Source organism: Nannobrachium achirus (assembly GCF_963921795.1).
Source record: "Nannobrachium achirus genome assembly, chromosome: 8".
In the NCBI taxonomy this organism is placed as follows: Eukaryota; Metazoa; Chordata; class Actinopteri; order Myctophiformes; family Myctophidae; genus Nannobrachium; species Nannobrachium achirus.
The window spans coordinates 20,482,598-20,503,873 of NC_137817.1; the positions used below are offsets into that span (position 1 = coordinate 20,482,598).

A 21,276-nucleotide genomic window follows, 5' to 3' on the forward strand; every position below is an offset into this window, starting at 1 on the left:
TTTTGGTTTCCAACCAACACCCACAATATTCTATAGCAACATTTTTTAAATAACTTTTTGAAATAAAACTCAAAGAATTGCTTTACTAAAGTCTATTGTGGACAGTGGAACAGAATATAGGGCAGGGAGTGTAGAAATATTTGAATAATAGTCTTTGGTTTACATTGACCAGTGGTTCTCAAAGTGGATTCCAGGGACTCTGTGGGTTCTTTTATCTGATGGTCTGAATTGACCCTTACAAGTAGAGATGTTACCGATCAATCGGCAATGGATCGGATCGGGCCGATCAAAGCGTGATCGGCGATAATCGGTGGTTTAGATCAAAAGGTAAATTCACCGATCCGATCGGATCGGTGCATCCGATCAACCAGCCGTTCAGTATGCCCACTTGAGGCCATTTTGGGGTATTGATTTCCACAGTGCTGAAGGAATAATTAGTTACTGCTATGATAATAAATACATAGTAATGCTGGTAAATAACTATAAGGCAAATATATAAATGAATTCATGAGTGAATTAAAGTTAAAACATTAACATTTAGAAAATATAAATAATAACTTGATCGGATAGGTGATTGATCGGTATCGGGTGATCAAACTTTTGTGATCGGTGCTCGGTGATCGGTTCCAAAAAACCTGATCGGACCATCCCTACTTACAAGTCTGTAACTTTGACAGTGTACAAATGTACCCAATTGGTTCCATTTGTACACTGTCAAAGTTAAAGGAGTAGTTCACACCCAAAATGACTTGTTTTCTATTGATTACTCACACCATGAAGACTTGATATTTTTTGTCACATTCCTAAGACAAAAAAAGTAAATGTACCGCCATTGATTCCGGATGGGGACCCAAATTCATTTGGGTCCCCATCCGGAATCAATGGGGGTACATTTACTGTAATGAAATTATTGTCTTAGGAATGCGACAAAAAACTAAAAAATATTAGTCTTCATGGCGTGAGTAATCAATAAAAAACAAGTCATTTTGGGGGTGAACTACTCCTTTAAGGGGAGACCTTCATATTTTGACAACCACTGACATAGACTGCTCCATTATACAGGATAGTGAGTTACCAAACCAAGTTCCACGCAGATTCCTAATGTGAAAGCAGCAACTGGGGGCAGCTGCTGACTCTCTCTCTTGCTCTGCATCAGAGAAGGCAGTTTTCAGGAGTGAGCTTATTAACGGATATGGATAGGCCTCATCGCGTGTAGCAAACTAAACACTAAAGAAGAGGAGAAGAAAGAACACCTTTCTTTTGCCTGAGAAATAACATAATAACATTACAAAATGTTTCATAATGAATATGCATCACTGTTCCAGAAGGGATGGAAAGTGATTTGTGATTGGTGGGTGTCTTATCATTTGAGAGGTGAGCTCAAATGATCCAATAACATAGCTCATTAATTAAATGTGGCTTCTGGGACTCAGAGTCCGTGCGTGGGTGCGTGTATGCGTGTGTGAAAATATAGTATGTAATAAGGCTGGGCAATATATCGAAAATCTACCTTCATCGATGTATCAACATGCGAGGTATACATACCGACGAAGGCGGCTTGAAATGAGGTATTGGTGTATGTGCCAAATTAATTAACAGACACACTATATGCATGCACGTAGCACATGCAAAAAAACTGAAGAAAATGGAAATAAGGCATTTCATTTCTTTATTCTATGTGTACTGTGTAGTGTGCATGCTTGGATATGCTATTCATTATCTGGGTTAGGCAGTCAGTGGACCTAAAGCAGAAAAACATTAAAAACGATATAATGCAATTGTTTTGACTAATATCGTAAGTAATATCGATATTGAGGTATTCAACAATGTTATCAAATATCAAAGGCTTTCCTAATATCGCCCAGCCTTAGTATGTAATTGTTTTTACACACATTCTAAAGGGCTTGCATGGGTCGACTGTTTGGCTGACTTACCGCATCTTAGACCCGTTTATTGATTGACAGCTGTGCACATTAGCACACTGCTTGGCTGTTGCTGACTAGACCCCATGCCTTCATCTGCATGTAAAAGTGATTCAATGACCCCCCCAACCCCAGAGTGCCCAGACTCCACATTTGCCATGCAAATCTAATCTACTCTGCTGCACGTAGTAGAGGGAATACCAGCTGTGTTTACACAGGTTAAGCTTGTTTACTTAACCCATTTAGGCCTAGAATTATTTAATGCTTTAACTATTGAAAAATAGCAGATATACAAGCTCACAGCACGGCACCGAGTGCCGCGCTGCGAGCTTGTAGATCTGCTATTTTTTTTAAATAGTGAAAATGTGTGCACATTTTTTCAATATCTATTTTTCAAAGCAAACTTTTGTAACTCAAATCCCTGCTTCTGGGGGGGTCCCTGGAACAACGGGCGTCTGCGGCCAAATGAATGTAATTTTGGGGGTCCTTGACACGAAAAAGTTTAAACCACCACTGATTCAGAGGAAGGATTTAGAAGTCGGGTCAAAGATCAGGTCAAAGATATTCAAATACTTGCACTTGACTTGGTTAAAGTGGTTGAAATCTAACACGTACCCGTAGGTATTTGAGGGTTAAATGACAGGAGATAAATAATGCAAAAACTGTCATGGCGTGGAATCGCACGTGTGTGTGTGGGGGGGGGGGTGATGTTGGGGGTGGCGGGAGGGGGACTGGAATTGCCATATGATGGAAGTACAGAGCTTTCCGCTGTGTGCCATCTCCCTGTGCAGCCATGTCTCTACGTCAGGGGGATCAAAACATCCTAGTGATCCGTTAAGGCACCTCCAGACAAGTTCCATTAAATAATGCACACATATATATATATATAATCCCATAAGGAGGATTACGCCATCATGTCTCGCAAGAGGCCAATGGAAATGATGGGCATAAGAAGCTACAACGTGTCATATTGCACAGCTGTAACAGCAAGACATGGCGTAGAGGATGACCTGCACAGCTGATGTGGATGTGTGTGGGGTGGGGGTGGGGGATTAGGTAAAAGCTGATTGCGGGTATAAATGGTATTTGTCTACCTACAATAAGACACCAAGGTCACCTCTGTGCTATATCATGGGTGAGAGACACTGGCAGAGGGCACTGTACTGACCAAGACTCTGACTCCCTCTTACGGCGCAAGTAGGGAAATACATGCAATCCATTGAACTCAAAGCGCTTGTGTCAACAGCACAGATAAACTGAAGGTTATAACTATAACCTAGGTTTTATGAGCTTGGTGAGAAATAATCCTCACTATGGGAACAGCGCCTCTGGCGATGACAAACAGAAGCAACTCCTATAAACTCCCGTCAAATGGTTGACGGGTCTGTCAATCAAGGTCACGCAGGTGGGACCACCCACCGAGTATAAAACACCTTGGCTGACGTAGCATTCCCTCTTTTATGCTCTTCTGCTCGAGAGACAACAGCGAAAGCTACTCCTTTCATTCATTCTTAGAATTGCAATTAAAACTACTCTAAAATCTAACTTATACTGTACATGTTGATCACATGATCCCAGAGTAGAGATAGTGTGTACCGATTTGTGAGTTTTGGACAAAGTATGTAGGAGTAGTAGCAAAGAGTGTCTTTTGAAGAAAACACACTATGGCAGAAATTTGTATTTAGCACAAACAGTGCCTATAAGTACCATCATGATCTAGAATCCAGGAGGAAAATATGTGATTGTACAACCTACTGTTCAAGAGTTATTGGCCAAAACATGATGTGGGCTTATTGGCCAAAACATGATGTGGGCTGTTGTACCGCCACCATGAGGAGATTTGAAAAATTGGGGATGGCTTAGTGAGAATGTGCGTGCAAAGTTCCTCAGCAATCGGGCGCGGTATTCATGATGAAAAACTTTAGAAGCCAGTTGGAATGGAATATGAGAAATGTGACAGATACGTCTTGATCACATGACTACGGAGATATATACAGATTTACGTGATGTTTGGACAACATCTGTAGGTGTGTAGAAACAAAAAAAAATGTTTTGCAGAAATCTGTGTCATGGTGGTGCTATAACTGGCCAATAATGAGATCCTTTCCCACATGGAATCCATAACATTGCGGGATAAGAAATAGCTGGCAAAGGCAGTGGATGGATAATCATTCACTCATTGCACTCCTTAATGAAGTCCCATAATTATGATATCTGTTCCCTTATTAGATGACTGTTATACAGCATGTAAAACCTGCGCAAGAAGTGTCTAAAGCACGTGACGCAAGGCATTTTTGGGACAAAAATAAAATAAAAATGTTGGGACAAGCAGAAATCATCCCCAGAATTAAGAGGATTTCTTTTATTTTTCACTTGGAAAATGTCGACTGTCAGTGCGCATAAAACAGTCCCTGGCTGATGGTGCGTGTGTGTCTTGTCTTTGTAAAACCAGGAAATGCCAAGTCAAGAAAGGTTGCGTTCTAGCTTATAATTTGAAGCCAATGGGCTTGTTTGGCCAATCAGAGAAGCCAATGACTAAAACCCCACACATCCTCCACAGACCTGCAGGGGATACAGGTCAAGTGTCAAGTGCAGGCCTGTCACAATTATTACATAATCGTCTAATCGCAATTAGGTATTTGACATAATCGCCATTATTTTGTCATAATCGTCATAGTCGTTTCCACGTTGAAAAATGTTCATACACTTTCAAACATTTCAAAAATAGTGGAAATAGCAGATCTACAAGCTCACAACGCGTCGCACCGCGGCGCGTTCTGAGCTTGCAGATCGGCTATTTCCACTATAAAATGTTCTTTTTAAAGTATAAAGTTGTCAAATATGTCAGTCATTTATTTGTGTATTTAGGTTATGTGTCATATCTGCCATGTGCAACTTCAAAGCCTAAAAACCAAAATGAAATGTAATTGTCAACGGAAAAAAACACAATTAAATCGTTAATCGCAATTATTTGAGTCACAATTAATCGTCGCGTAAAATGTCATAATTGTGACAGCCCTAGTCAAGTGGGAACATTGTGGGCACCTCAATTTTAAATTGGCTATTCTTTTTTTTCACCAAAATGTTAAATAATAAAATAAAATAAAAATAATAAACGTATGCTGTGGAAGATGGGTCACGGTGGAAAAATAAAAACAAATTCAGTGAATCTTTGTTCATAGAACAAAATGTAATTCGCTCTAGCGCTTTCATTCCCACAGGTGAAGAGTTACACGATACAAGGTCGAGAGTGGGGAGATTGATGGAATGACAGTGGATGTTATATTGACAGTGGATTAACACCTTTACATGCAAGTGGGAAAGGGATAAATAAAAACAACAACGTTTAATAAATACAACATTTTCTTATCAATCAATTCTGTTGTCCCAGGGTCTACCAGGTTTAGAATCATGGTGCCACTGCCCCCGATGGCCTACTGGTCTAAGCGCATATTTCCCGAGCCTGATTCAGGTTTGCTGCGCGTCTCTCCCCGTCTCTCCCCCCATTTCCTGTCTGTCTACTGTCTGTCAATAAAAGGCATAAAAGCCCCAAAAATATATTCATGGGTTGCATTTGTAGTCCTACACCAGCCATTTTGAGGACCAACACAGGTGTTTTGATTAATGTAGAACATTGGTTCTATGCCAATCAGACAAATTGAACACCTGTGTTGGTCCTCAATATGGCCGGTTTAGGACTACAAATGCAACCCATGAATACAAAAAAAACAAATATATATATATATATATATATATATATATATATATAGAATCATGGTGCCACAGAGCAAGTGTGTGTGTGTGTGTGTGTGTGTGTGTGTGTGTGTGTGTGTGTGTGTGTGTGCGTGCACGTGTGCGTGTGTGTGTGTGTGTGTGTGTGTGTGTGTGTGTGTGTGTTGGGGGGGGTGGTCACTTTCTGCTTAGGGCCTCAAAAGAGGGTTGAGCTGGCCTTGAAGCTCAGTATCATTGTTTGTTTTAAAACTTGACATTGATAAGAACATTTGCCCAGCTTTTGACAAATAAACGCTTCAGTGCGTGCCACGAGTGCAAATAATTAGCATGTAAACCAACAAAGCCTAAATCTACACACGCCTGGCTGGGCTTTTGCTCATTTATGGCCATGGCATCGGTTATGAATTATAATTATGATTATGGGACTGATCTAATCTGAATGACCAGTACATACATGTGTTGAATCACTGTCATCTCATACTGATACCCTTGATACCATGACCATCAACTACTGTATCTGATAAACTGATGTCTGTGCACAATGATGCGAGATGCAAGTTCTATTCCTATTCATTCTGTTCTTGTCTCATATCTTCTGGTCAAGTCATGTGTCCAATACTGAATATATTCTCTATGTGAGTAATAAACTTCAGAACATGTGTGTGATACTGCCTGGCGTCATCTTATTGTCCGCACGCACGACTCGAGTAAAACACCCTTAGTTAGAATGACCACATGGTTGGTCAACCAAAATCACACCATAACCATTTATGATGCGTGACTGATCATGTATGATGATGACACGGAATACTATGAACTTGAAAGTTAAACAATGTAACAGAGTAAACATTGCCATTTTCAAACCAGAAGTCGGACTTCCTGGGGACTCTGTCTAATAAGTGAATACCAATGCAGATGCATGAATGAATTGCTGCTGTGAACTGAACACGCCACTCTGCTTACATCCCTGTCTATCTACAAAACACTCCAACCAATAAAGAACTAATAAAATGCTGAAAATGGGATGAGGGACTGCGTGCCTGCCTTCCTTTTCTTGTACTTGAAGAGAGAGAGTCCAACAAAAGCCCATGTCAGTGTCAGCGTTACTTCAATCTAGAAATCTTTTGATGAGCGTCTTGTTATAACTCTTGTGAGAAGTCATGGCAATTAAGTGCAGTCACGTTTCGGATTGCTTTAACATTTCAGTCACTGTCTTTTATCTATCCATGTCCAAGGAGCGGCTCACTATCTGATAGAGAGAGGGGGGGAGAGAGAGAGAGAGAGAGAGAGAGAGAGAGAGAGAGAGAGAGAGAGAGAGAGAGAGAGAGAGAGAGAGAGAGAGAGAATGTACAAGATGTACAATAGAAGGGGAAAAGGTTACTCTGAGGGGAATATAGTGAGGGTGCCTCTGTGTAGGGATGTTGCCAACTTCAACTTCAAAGTCACAAAGAGATATTGGTGAAACATTGCAGCCAAGCTTGTTATGTGTGACAGGTGATTTAATTTTATTGTTCACTTTCTTCAGTCAGTTTTCTGTAAAGCTCACTTATAGCCAATCAGCCAATTTTTGATCACCTGTCACACCAAACCACCATTAGTTTGCGTTTAAATGATGAAAGCACCACAAGACAGCATTAAGGAATTTCAATGCTCCTCATGTTACCATTGGAGGAAGGTGTCATAGCAGAGACAAACTAGTAAGACGCCTCAGGGCGACATGCAACCTCGCCCTAAAGGGCAATTCTTGGCCATCTGGCCAGTGATGTACTGTATATCGGACCAGTTACCCATATATGGATATCCATGTACTGTATATAGTACAGGGGTTGACACTAAGGTCTCAGAGGCACTTGCCCGTCGGGCAAGTACAGGTCATGATCTACTTGCCCTCAGGTCTTGGCCACTGAAGAGAGAGAGTCCAACAAAAGCCCGTGTCAGTGTCAGCGTTACTTCAATCTAGAAATCTTTTGATGAGCGTCTTGTTATAACTCTTGTGAGAAGTCATGGCAAAGTCATGGCACTTGCCCTGTCGGGCAACCCAGTAGCAAACTTCACCTGCCCGACCTCTTTTTTTACTTGCCCCGGGCAGTCGGGCAACCGTTAGTGTCAATCCCTGTAGTACATCCCTTTTATGCCCATACATGGAGATCCCTGTCTGAACCAGCCGCACAGATATGGGCTGTCTTCCTCCATATATGGGCATTCCCATAAGAAGTCCTGTTAGATATGGGCTTAATATTGATGACATTAGGGATCTCCATATATGGGCATAAAAGGGATTCTGTTCCCATGACATCACAACATACAATATATTTTATGTCCCTACATGGAGATCCCCATCTGAACCAGCCACACAGATACTGTACGGGGCCATGTCTTGGCCATCTGGACAGTGATATATATCGATGACATCAGGGATCTTCACATGTGGGCATAAAAGGGATTCTGGGGAATACCCATATATGGACTTTTACATAGGTGATATCACCTGTGATATCACCTGTGATGTCACAGCGATGTGTCAAGGGAACCAACCCATAGACTGTAAAAATGTGTACACACACAGCTTCACATCTACACGCGGACAAGCTGTGACATTTCTCATGGTAAACAAAAAGTATTTTGTTAGGTTTGGTAAGAGTTAGCTGATTCTAATTGGATTAACAATGTAAAAACAAAAAGACAACACATCGCAATGCGTTGTGAGCTTGCAGATTGGCTATTTTAAAAGTTGTTAACAATGGGGCGCGTGTCCTGGGTGTGTGAGCACATAATGTAATGGTTCAGAGACACAACGTACCTGTTTGATGTTCTCTGCCAGGAAGACAAAGTATGCACTGCAGAAGCCCAGCTGTGTCAACACTAGGAAGAAGTTGACAAGGTGCCTGACAGGGACAGAGACAAATATGCATGTCACTTCAAATTAATGATCAGTTTCATTATCAAGTCACTCAGGTGACTGGCTTATTAGTGTTAAGTTACTTTCATTTCTTAATAACATCACATACAGCATTATATGGTAACGGACAAACAACATGTTGTACATGTACAGGTGCATTAACATGTACACTACACTACATATCTCTCAAGCTGGGTTCAACCCTGAAACCATTTCTTCACTTTGGTCGCGCAGGTCCGCATTGGTAAAAAAATCATGTCCCGTTGGAATCATAAACACCCGGAAAAAGTCCTAACACCAAACACCAAAAACATGTCCAGCCAATCAACGCTGATTGGGTGTCAGGACGCGATGGGTGGAGTGGGGGTGAAGCGAGAGTCGCTTCTGTTGGATTTTTCCAAGTGGGGCGAAGATACGAGGCAACCCTTTCGGATCACCGTGCCACACCCGTTTGCACCACGCTCGGTCGCGCGCTGTTTCGTCTTTGCATTCACATTGTATGTAATCGCGCCGCTCGAACCATCCAGGTTTGGGCGCAGCTTCAGAAAGCACTTCATATATCAGAGAGGGGAAAAGGCTGTACTAAATTCAGCATTCATTCACCATTTAATGGAAAAAGCCTTTTTAGATATTCTGTGGTCAAACGGTTTATAAATGCAATGTATCATTATGCAGCAGAGGTGACTCCCTTTATTAATTTTGGCTTCAGAGTTGCTGACTCAACTAAAGGCCTGGAGTCACGCTGACTTTTAAGAGGAATCTAAATCAAATCAAACCTTTGTACATACAGTACAATGATAAGAATGAAGAAGGCACTAATGTCACTGGACTTCTTTCTCTTTTGGCAAAAACTGGAGTTCCATTCATTAATTAGTATTAGCTCAGATTGGACCAGTAACTAAGCGCCGATTGATTGATTGATTGAAGAATTTATTAGAAGTTTGCAATAGAAAAAAGTACAGTTTCATGACAGTACAAATCACTGGTACAAGGTCAACTAAAAGGAGATCCTAGAAAGCCGAGGCTTATTTCCACAGGAACCACACTTTAAGTATCTCATATAACATTGAAAGACAGACGGATAGAACATAGTACTTTATCTAGGATAATATCAGTTTCAAAAGCATAACATCAAATACAAAGGCAGAAAAAAGAATAATAAAAAAGGGGGGGGGGCATGGGGGCTTAGTCTATTTACTTAGTCACGGGTAGCAGCTGTCTGAAGGTGACTTTTCATACCAATTTTGAAGGAGGCTAGGGATTTGCTCTCCTTTAGGGCTTGAGGAAGGGCGTTCCACATGTTGATGGTGTAGCAGGAGAACGAGTTAGAGCCTTGTTTAGTGTTAAATCTACGTTGATGATGATTAGTGGAGCTGCCTCTGGTGTTGTGGTCGTGAACATCCTTGACCTTTAAGAAGTAGTTTGTCAGGTACATGGGAATCTTGGAGGTGTAGTGTATCTTGTACACCAGGCCCATTGCAAGATGCTGTACTCTGTCAGCTACTTTGAGCCATCCCACGCTTTCGTGGTGATGATCGGTAAGGTGGGTCAGAGGAGGGAGACCAAGCACAACCCTAATTATTTTGTTTTGGGCTGTTTGAAGCTTTAACTTTAAGGCGGCTGGGGCGTCGCGATACCAGACAAGGACTCCGTAATCAATGAGGGGCCCAATAAGAGCTCCTCCTAGTGTCTTTCGGGATTTAGTATTGATCAGCGGGGCAACCCTTTGCAAGAAGCGAATTCGTTGGTTGACTTTATTGATAACCTTGGTGGTCATTTTTTCACTAGATAGGTTAGCCTCCAGGATGCAACCCAGGTAGCAGATGTAGTTTTTTCTACATAGCTGAGTATTAAATTCCTTTCCAGTTTATTAGTGTTCTGGAATTTCCCAATACGTATCATTGAGTAATATATCTGTGATGTCATGAGTTGGACTGTGGTACATGAACCCTTAAACAGTCATGACCAGTTTCTGTTCAGACACAATGCAGTGAGACATGGAAGCAGTGGGACAGACACTGTGACAGGCGTTGACACTAAGGTTTTCCCACCTGCCCCCTGGCAGGTAAATAAATCTTTTGGGCTTTCAGGTTGCCCGACCGGGCAAGTGCTTGTTTGAGAGGGGACACAACCGTCTACAAACACAACACAACATATTTGTCTAAACACCTGCATATGGCCAGAGCACCTTTTTCTTCTGGTCTGTGGAATGTAAAATAAGAGCACTGTTTTCACTGTTGCTAGACTTAAACATAAAATGACAAGTGCAAACCCACCCATAGTCAAATGTATAGCTATTTATAGCTATGTAGGAATTTGGCATGAAAATGTTTGTATTCTTTTTTATCACACAGCCCCAGAAAGTAAAAAAAGAAAAAAGAAAGTGTTAAATTGAACAGTAATTAAAATCTTACCTATCATTTTATAATGGACGATTTACTTTTCGGCAAGTGGGCATGACATTTGGGCAAGTAGAACATGACCTGTGCCTCTAAGACCTTAGTGTCAACCCCTGTTAGTAGTCTGATTAATTAATCATTATTTGTCAGTGAATATAGACGGGTTTCTTGTTTACAAACATTGAGACTAAATGCACAGGTGACTGTATCATGTAATCAGTCCGTCCAATCCCCAAACCTGTTGTTTTGGGGAGCGCTGGTTAAGCCTGGTTTCATTGGCTAGTTTTGGTACCGAATCAAACGTGACGTGGACCAGAAACCTGTCTATTACGGGAGGTCCGCTCTTTCTCAAGTCTGCTCGGAGGCAGATTACATGGAACAAAAGCTTGCGTATGTAATCAGAATGCCTTCTTCTTCATAAAAAATCTATTACAATCATTTCAAACCTCAAATAAAATATTTACCGTATGTGCCCAACATTTGTCAACGTACCGGTATATAAAAAGATCCATCTACGATCTATGGCTTGGATGGATATCATAGCTTAGACATGATGCAAATTCAATCGATTTTTATGTATTTTCAGTTGATGCATTTGATGCTGAATTATTTAGTTCCCTCAACATGTTTGCCTTTTTTGCAATTGGCCTTTCATGACAACTCGAATATTGCACTATTCATTTATAATATTGATTTGCCTACATCACATGAAGCTCTTACTGTGATGAGGACACGGTATGGATATGGATGACAGTGACTGTGTCCATTATACTCCATTTCCCATTCCGACATAGTGGAGGGTTCGTCCAAAGGACAGAATCCCCCCAGTAATCAATAAAGCTCTGATCAAAATTATCGGATATTCCAGCACCATCTTTTTATCTTGGTTAAGATGAGTGAGCGATTGTGCAGTAGAAAGGGCTTTACATTATCAATTTTATTACATTATGAGCAGCTACGTGTGGTTCTTAATGTACTGTAACACATTATTACATTATAGAAAAATCCCTTATTACGTTATGCGCTCATTTGTTATTACATTATGAGCTATTATTACATTATGAGTTGCTACAACTTATATAATGTCCATTCAGAATGTTATTAGCCTTTGGTCATGAGGTTAAACTGTTAATAAACGTCTGATTATCATTACGCGTGAGGGACTTGCTTGCGCTGATCTACAAGCTGTCATGCGGTGTGCTCCTCCGTATTGTAAGCAAGCATGTAAATGACTCCACAAGCACACACCTCTGACTGTCAGAAGAAATTAGGAACACATTGATCTGCACATTTCTGTATTTGCAACAAACACTTTTTTGTTGATTTTCTGTGAATACTCGCTGGGCAAACATGTTTTTTTACAGCAAGGGTTCATATTTTAGATTGTAATTAGAGAAAATAAAAATGTTAAAATGTTTTCATTTACTGCAGGGGTGTCCAAAGTGCGGCCTGGGGGCCAAATGTGGCCAGAGGACACATTTTATACGGCCCGCAGCATCATTCCTAAAATTGTATTATAAATGGCCCGTGAGCACCATCAAACAGGAATATTTTCCCACAGTGTAATTTGTAAGGATTCCTTGTTCCCTGTTGTGTCATTCTGAAGGGCTCAATTGTGTTTTTTACCTTGCACAAGTTATTCGTGTTTTGTTGACAAAAGTCTATTGATGTTAAATATTGATGATGATAATTAAATCGTTTAAATGTGATGCATAATATGTGACTTTGTTATGGTCCGACCGATAGTACATTATGTCAGGAGATATAGTCGGCCCTTGGGTGTTTTAATATTTTCTAATGTGGCCCCCTTTGAAAAAAGTTTGGACACCCCTGATTTACTGCTTTCTATGGTTTTAGAGATTTTAGTCTTTTGATTTCAGTGGGTGGGGGCATGCGTACAAGTGGCTAATTATGTCTTTTTAGACACAATAGCCGGCAATGTCTTTATTACCATTTACACCAGCCCCCATAACTCACATCTGCCCATGAAAGATTGCGGTGCATCTTGGGAATGGGCTTATTGTGTCTCAAAAGACATATTTAGCCACTTGCATGCATACCCCTAACCTTGGGCATGCATCAAAATCGTTCAAATCACTAAAACAATAGAAAGAAGTAATTGAAAACATTTTAACACTCATCGTTTCTTTTCTATAATATGAACCCTTGTTGTAAAAAAAACAAAGTTGTCCTTTAAGGACCGTTTCCCTCCTAAACACATCAGTTTAGTCTTCTTCAATCTGCATGCACAAACCAGAGCAAACAAAGACAGGAGCTGTTCGAAAGTGGAAGAAGAGGACGCCAAACGCAGAATGCCATCCTGGCAGCAGAACAGAAAGGCAGCAAAGCCATGCGAAACTGATAGAAGTACTCAAATGCTTTATCTGTGTTTGGAAATGCCAACTGCCAAGCCATTTTATGTGTCTACAACCGGATGCTAGAGTAGGGCGGATACGACAGGACCTAGCCTAAGTCTCAAGTCAATTCCTAAATGCCAGAAGTGCCTAGACAATCAAACGAGAGCCATAAATAACAGATTTAAACCTGGGCTATGGAATGGCATGTAACACTGGATTTCAGATAAATTAGCAAAGTGACTGGCATGTATACACTGTGTACAGAGTATGCTAATAAGCATTAGCAGGGGTGTCACACCAAATTCTGGGCCCCATGGGTACAAGGATTCACTGCGGGGCCCACCATGAATGTTCTTCATAGGGGGAACAAGGAACGCATTATTACGCATTGTTTTGTGCTTTAACTATTGAAAAATAGCAGATATACAAGCTCACAGCGCGGCACTCGGTCCCGCGCTGCAAGCTTGTAGATCTGCCATTTTGGAAAAATCATGAAAATTTGTGCAAGTCTTTGAATATTTCAAATCCTTCTACGTTCTTTTTTTTTTTTAAACAAGGTTTCTATGTCAGTGGCGCTCAAACATTTTCATGTGAAGGACCCCCAAAATGATATGTATTTGGCCACAGAACGCCATCTCAAAATAATAAGTTCCAGGGACCCCCCCAGTAGCAAAATTTGAGTTACAAATGTTTGCTTAAAAAATACATATGTTCAAAGATTTGCACACATTTTCACGACTTTTCTAAAATAGTAGATCTACAAGCTCGCAGCGTGGCACTCGGTGCCGTGCTGTGAGCTTGTATATCTGCTATTTTTCAGTAGCTAAAGTATAAAATAATTAAAGCCCCTCCACCTTGGGCCCTGGTAACTCCCACTTTTCCCCCCCCTGTGACGCCCCTGAGCATTAGTAATGTAATGTATATATGTATTGTGTTTGCCATACCTGCCAAAGTTGGCGGTTTTTCTGAGGAACTGATAGGAGCTGTGCTCCATGCCGAAGGCAACAGTGTCACTGTAGCTCAGGGCAGGCCTCTTCAACCTAGGAGAAGACCAGAGAGGACACCGGAAATGGTACAATTAAGAATTACATCAGTAAATCAGCAAATATGGAAATGATGAAAGAGAGAGATGTGAAAACATGGTAAAAAGGACTCCCCGGATAGACTCCTGCTGACTGCTTTTCATCAAGCTACTATTCACCACAGTTTGCGATATAATTGAGTTTAGTCTGCTGTCTTTGTTTGCACCAAAACAGCCCACAATAAACAGTCATTGGGTATTAGGCCTAAATATGGACCATATTATTAACCTACTCTACATCTCATAAACATTATTGACCTTGATCAAATTCTACAGTATGACTCAGCGATTACACAATCAGCTGATAACATGTGTCCTGAATGTAAATGCAACTAACAAAGTCCAACACCAACCACATATTTTAAATGCAATCCCGACAACCTCAGTAGCAACAATATGTAATGTAAGCAAACAACTATTTTGGTGCTACCCCTAAAGACTATCTCGACTCTGGTCAACCTTTCAAAGTAAATTGTATGACAAAGACGTAAAAGCACATTCATTCTCCTCTGGTTCTTTAAGATTTTTACTTTAAAATAACTGAAAAGTGCACAACAAATGAAAGTGTATTATTTCAACACAAGGTCTCTCAAATGGTCAGGGTGCATCCACCAATCATGCTCAGCTAGTTTCATGGCAACCCATCAAAAGGATTTTGAGGTATCTTGAATTCAATTAGACATTTTGGCCTAAGGGTGGCACTAGAAGAAAGATCAAGGTGTGTGAAGGTCACACAAACCAGTGCATTCTCTGTTCATTCTCCAGGGAGCATGACAGTGTACATCAAATTCCACAACAATCCAATCAGTAGGTTTTGAGATGCGTCGTTTGGGACCAGGATGTTGGACAGATAAACTGACCGACCCCACAGCCACTCTTAGAGCCTTGTCGCTAGTGTGACAAAAAGAACATTGGGAAGAATTTATTATATGTTAATGGAAGGGCATTTATGCAAAACAAGCTAAATGAAAAAGAGCTAAGGATGCTGCTGCAGCTGCCTCAATGAGAGTCAAGCCATGAAATATTCATTGCATGGTGTTTAGATAAGATTAGAAATCATTGGGCTATGAAAATGTAAACGAAGGGACTAAAATGATTGTTCCTCCTGTCCCATTCGCTCAGACATTCTCACAAATACATACAGCGCACATGCACATTCAGGAACTCGCGAATATAAGCATGCACGCACACACACACATTTTCTCACAGTTGCTTGTGTGGCCCGTCTGAACAGACAGGGTATTAAATCACAATTAGGATGCAAATGTGATACAGACAAACGTGGTGTTATCTGCTCTTGGCACTAGTACGGTAAACAGGCTCAGGATGGATTTGGACACAATAAACAAATAGTAAAGAGGGGGGAAAAGGAAAGAATGAAAAATGAAAAGACATTCTGCCTCGCTCTCTCAATAGCGTTTTCAGTCTCTCTCACTCTGACTATATTATTGTAAAAACTAGTGGGGAAATATGTGTGGGTTTGATTACAAATTGCCAGGAGAATGTGCAAAAGACGTGCATGAGACGAGTGGTGATGTGATGCCGAAGAACTTGTCACATGTGTTATAGAGTGGTCTGTCCGTCCGTCCGTCCGTGTGTGCCTGTCTTTGAACAGCTAAACACCGGCACCATTGGCCCGAACGCAGAGAAACTGTTCACACACACACTCCCTGTATGCCAGATCAGAACCTCTGCCCTAAAGTTCTTCACACAGGCCTGTTATAGCGCCACCAGGAGGCAGATTTTTTTAAACACTTTATTTTTTTTCCCGTTTGTGACTGACAATAAACATAGATGTACATTGTACTGTAGCCGACGATGTTACTTCCCCGACCCTCCACCAAGGTCATGACAAAACAAAGAAAAACTAAGACAAAAACAAAACAAGACAAGACAGCAACATTAGGTAAAAAGACAAATAGTGAAGAGAGTAATAAAAACACATTTCTCCACCAGGTCAGGTAGGTTATTGTAGGCCAGCAATGTTCAGAATTCACCATTCAGAATGTCATTTGAAAAATCACCACAATAGGATGCTGCGTTCATGAATTGCACCATTTTGTTAAAAACTGGCAAATCAGGATGGAATATGAAAAATCTAACAGATCAGTCTTGATCACATGGCTAATAGATCATGTGTATTGTGTGCAGACTTCCGTGAAATTTGGATAAGATCTGAAGGAGTAACATAGACAATTTGTTTGACAGAAGTCGGCCTCCTGGTGGCGCTATAAAAGGCAGATGTGAAAAATGCAGGGCAGAGGTTTTCCTTTGGCCTCTAGGGAGCGTGCATGCAGAGTTGATTGGTGCAGTTATAGGTAAAAACACGGATCAGCCTGTTATTATTATTATTTGAACATTTTCAAGTGTGATTTCTTCCTCGGCCTAGTGGGATTTTGTGTGCAAAATGTAGCGGAAATCGCCCGCTGTGTTCATGATTTGAGGCATTTTGTGTTTGTTTGGACTGGCTGCCTATGATCACGGCAACAGAAGCTGTTTGCTCAGCATGACTTCAATCAGCTGCTGCAGAGAAGAGAAAACGTCCGTCGGCAGTTGTAAATAATGCCATAGCCTGAGAGGATGTTCAGTCGAGTCACTGCATACTCTGAACTGCAGTTCATACTCTGAACTGCAGTTCAGACTTCAGAGTATGTCAGGTGCGCTGCCAGACGGGTGGCAGTGACAGCAGAGGTTCTAGATCTGGACGGACCAGAACTGGACAGCTACGGCTGAATTTGGGGGCGTGGGACGTACTGTAACTGTGCATTGCATAGTTATGACAACGACACTTGGGAGTGGCGTGATTGGGAGGATCTGTGCTAATCATGGACTGACTATAAGAAACACCCTGTTCAAGCATAAGGATGCTCATAGTCATAAGTGTACTTGGTATGAGAGCACCCTAGACCAAAGATAAACGATCGATTTTGTAATCATATCAGCCTATCTGAGGCTGTATGTTCTGCACACTCAGAGAAGAGAGGGGCTGAACTGTCAACAGATCACCATCTGGTAGGGAGTTGTTTCAGGGGGTGGGGGAAGCCTCTGGACCCAAACCCAAGTGTGTAGTGCGGGTGAACTGGGAACGTTTGGAGGAGTCCTCTGTCTGGAAGGACTTTAACTCCCACCTCCAGCGGGACTTCTCTGGCATCCTTGTGGAGGTTGGGGACATTGAACAGGAATGGGAACTGTTCAAAGCTACTGTTGCTGAAGCTGCGGCTGTGAGCTGTTGTCAGGAGGTCTTAGGTGCCTCAAGGGGCGGTAAACCCCAGTCTGCTATGTCGTGATTGTTCCTTCACTCCCATTCTCTCAAGACACATTCCCACAATCACATGTGTCACGCATTCAGCAACTCACAAATATGTGCATGAAGTAGGGATGCAACAATAGATTATTTTCTCCGCAATTATTCTATCAATTACGATGTGAAAGAAATCTGAATATTATATTATTTTTTTAATAAATTGACCAAATCGATTAGTTTTTCCAGAAGCCACATAGGATGTAAGACAGACAATGATGTTAACGTCACTGACCGTCTTCCAATCACGGTTTAGTTAACTAAACCATGGTTGTGATTACATGATAAGCTCGCATTTCTCATCACACACTTCATCATTTTACTGAGTGAATCAAATAGTTCTACCATGAACCTGTACACACATTGTTTATTCACTGTTGCTTGGGGCCAATCTGAACAGACCGGGTATTAAGCCAGCATTAAGATGCAAATGTATGTGATACAGACGGACATTGTGTGTTATCTGCTCTTGGCACTAGCATGGTAAACAAGCTGAAGATGGATTTGTACACAATACAACATTATAAAGAGGGGGGGGGGGGGGGGGGGGTGAGTGAAAATACATTCTCCCTCGCTCTCCCACTACTTCTTCTTCCAGGTGTTGGAGCTTAGCTCCTTCCAGGAGCATCACTCAAAAATACATGGAGTCAGAGCTAGTGTGAGCAGCAAAGGGAGAAAGACAAGAAATAATGATGCAAGTATTAGGGTTGAAGTTATTTTTTGTGTACCTGGATAATACAGTCAGTAGGTAACACAATGTGCAAGTTTTATGCTTTACCACAATTGCCTAGATACATAAAACTGTCTTCTGTGACCTTTAATGTTCCCTTAGTTATGAGCCTCTGTGTGCGTGCGTACATGAATGCATATTACCTTTCACTAAGGTGATGGCTGCAGTGAACCAGGATGTGCATGCAGTGCACACACACAACGCCCATCAACACCAAGCATAGGGGTCCAACCTGCAACACACACATTCAACACGTTCATTTAATTGGCCAGTCTGGCCGATTTTTCTGACATTATGTGATTATTTTTCGATATCGGCAACGCTGCCGCCGTGTCCCCATTTTATTTTACCACTTTCGACCTGGTGTCCCTATTTTGGGCATGACATTAATAGGTGAACATTTTGAAATGTTTTTGAAAATCTTCACAAATAGCATAGAAGCTCATAATGAACAACTTGAACCCTCACATCCCTATTCTGAGGAGAACTTTAGACAAAAATATCAGATCTACAAGCTTGTAGATCGGCTATTTTGGGCAATAGAGAGCAGACCAAGTACAGAGTGAAAGGTAAAATGTACTAAGTATCGACAATTTAAGTGGTTAAAAGTCACCAAAAAAAAACACTTGAACACAAATCCAACATAGACTGATGACAGTGCTGTCAATCAAGTTCATGAATCTATCTATGAAATCGTTGGAAATCTGCTTTATCTCCCTCTCAACTAAGGGGTCCTTGGTCTGATGTTGAAGACCCCTGGTCTAAGGCTCTCCGAAATCATGATCGGATCCAAGAATCTGGCATTCGGTAGGGCTCTAATGCTTATAAGCACCCACAGCAATTTGAAGAAAAGATGCAGTAGACTGCACACCAACACCTGAAAAAAGGTTTACTCTCCGCTTATATTTGAGGTCCCCCGTCTCCCCCTCCCTTTTAATAAAAGCTGTGTTGTAGTGGTATACAGAGCTCTCCACATTTCTCCTCTAACAAGTAATTGCACACCAACAGAGCTGACGCAAGAAGAGAGGCAATAAAACACACAATTGCTCACGTAAACACTTTCGCAAACCTAAAAATTGGTACCTTTTCCTCAAACAATGATTTATGGCAGGGGTCTCAAAGGTATTCTCTGTATGTTGGTTTCCTCATGGCTGCACAAAGAAATAGGCTGCTGAAACATAGCTATACAAATCTATAGATTCACTCTGGGAACGTGTGTGCATGAAGCCACGAATGTGTATCCGTGTGAGTGCGTGCACAGCTACACGTTATGCCATTTTAGACAGGAACAAAAATGATAAAGCATATTCACAGAGATGCTAAAATACATAAGCCATTCATCCACCGAGAGAACAGATGTGGCCACGCTAGCGTAATTCATGGAGCTATAGTTCTGCAACAATACAATGTTGGAACTATTTATTGAATACTGCGCTTATTTAAAGGTCTATTGTTTGATTTATGTGAGGGCATTTTTCTTACATCCTTTGAGAACATTAATTTATGGCATGCTAATTGAGACCAGCGCACAGTGTGCTCGTGAATATACCAAGAGAATTGTTTGGAACATTTCCACAACATAAATCATCTGACTGGCTGCCTCTGATAATGCCCAATAATCAGAAGCAATATGTATGAATATTTATGCAAGTTTACATATTCATAATAATGTTACAGACATTGCAGGTAAAGTCATGTCTAATCTAACTGCACTGTAAACACTGTTGGAAAGTATTTAATAAACACCTCCTAACATGACATTAAGTTGTTTCCATTACCTGGATAAAAGTGTTGGGAGTGCTAACCCACATTCTTTGTTTTATGCAATTGTTAGGTAATTAAAATAAAAGATTACTTTCAGAGATTAGTTTAAGCAATCGTTTTTTCATTTAACCATCTGCCACTGAAACTGAAAATATCTATTGCTAGAAACAAAAACAAAACAAAAGTATCAGCAGGGACGTTTCACGGCAACTCACTGCGTTCATGATTTGAAGCATTTTTGTTCAAAAGCCAAATTTAGATAGAAATCTTCGCCAATCAGGATGGAATATGAAAAATCTGACAGATTTTAACAATTCGAGGTAGAGGTTCTGCTCTGGCATCCAGGGAGTGTGTGGGCACAGTTTCATTGCGATCAGGCCAACGGTGCCGGAGATTAGCTGCTTAGCGTAGACAAACTGACACACACAGACGGGACACCGGACAGGGTGCAAAACATAGACTCGGACATGCCTTCGGCCTGGCGGAGACAATGACATTATTTGTCGCGGTAATACAGTAATAATGAATAAATCTAAATATTATTATGGTTCAGGTACATTTACATTGCATTTCATTTTCATCTACATCAGAGGCAGTGCCACAATTTTGGTACTTTTTCAGTTTTTCTTGGAGTCTACTGTACTTTTCTCTTCCCTGTGAATTGACTATTTTTCAGTTTCGTATTGAAAGCTGCAAGCCTCAGCTTTCAATACGAATCAGACATGATTGATCAAGTAACTCCCATCACATCCACCTATTCAATTCACCGAATCGGTGTGTGTCTGTATGTCTGTCTATGTGTCCCAGGCATTTGCCACAAACTCAGCGTGTGGGATACACATGGCGATCCCATGGCGAGTTGGAATTTGGTCGGACCGACGGTTTACGAGAACCGAAAAACCACAAATTATCTGTACTGTATGTCATTGTACCTCAACATAAACACAGCAGCATGCTGATTATTGGATAATGTTTGGTTGAATTCACTCATTTTGGTGAATCAACATCCGATTTCAAATTGTAAGGGTTGTGTGTTGGATTTTGTTGCACGCTGATTTATACTTGCTCTACAAGCAGATCCACATTCTCAG

The 21,276-nt window shown here is 41.1% G+C and overlaps 1 protein-coding gene across 1 annotated transcript in view; it reads right to left on the reverse strand.

Moving 5' to 3' along the window:
• The window catches only part of slc36a4 (solute carrier family 36 member 4), a 177,619-nt gene that overhangs the window by 147,137 nt on the left and 9,206 nt on the right, over positions 1–21,276 (reverse strand). Inside the window, exons 4-6 of the mRNA XM_080731754.1 lie at positions 18,565–18,653; positions 14,254–14,349; positions 8,455–8,539 (exon numbers count right to left, since the gene is read on the reverse strand). Coding sequence (XP_080587880.1) covers positions 8,455–8,539; positions 14,254–14,349; positions 18,565–18,653 — 270 coding nt within the window. The remainder of the gene's footprint in view (positions 1–8,454; positions 8,540–14,253; positions 14,350–18,564; positions 18,654–21,276) is intronic.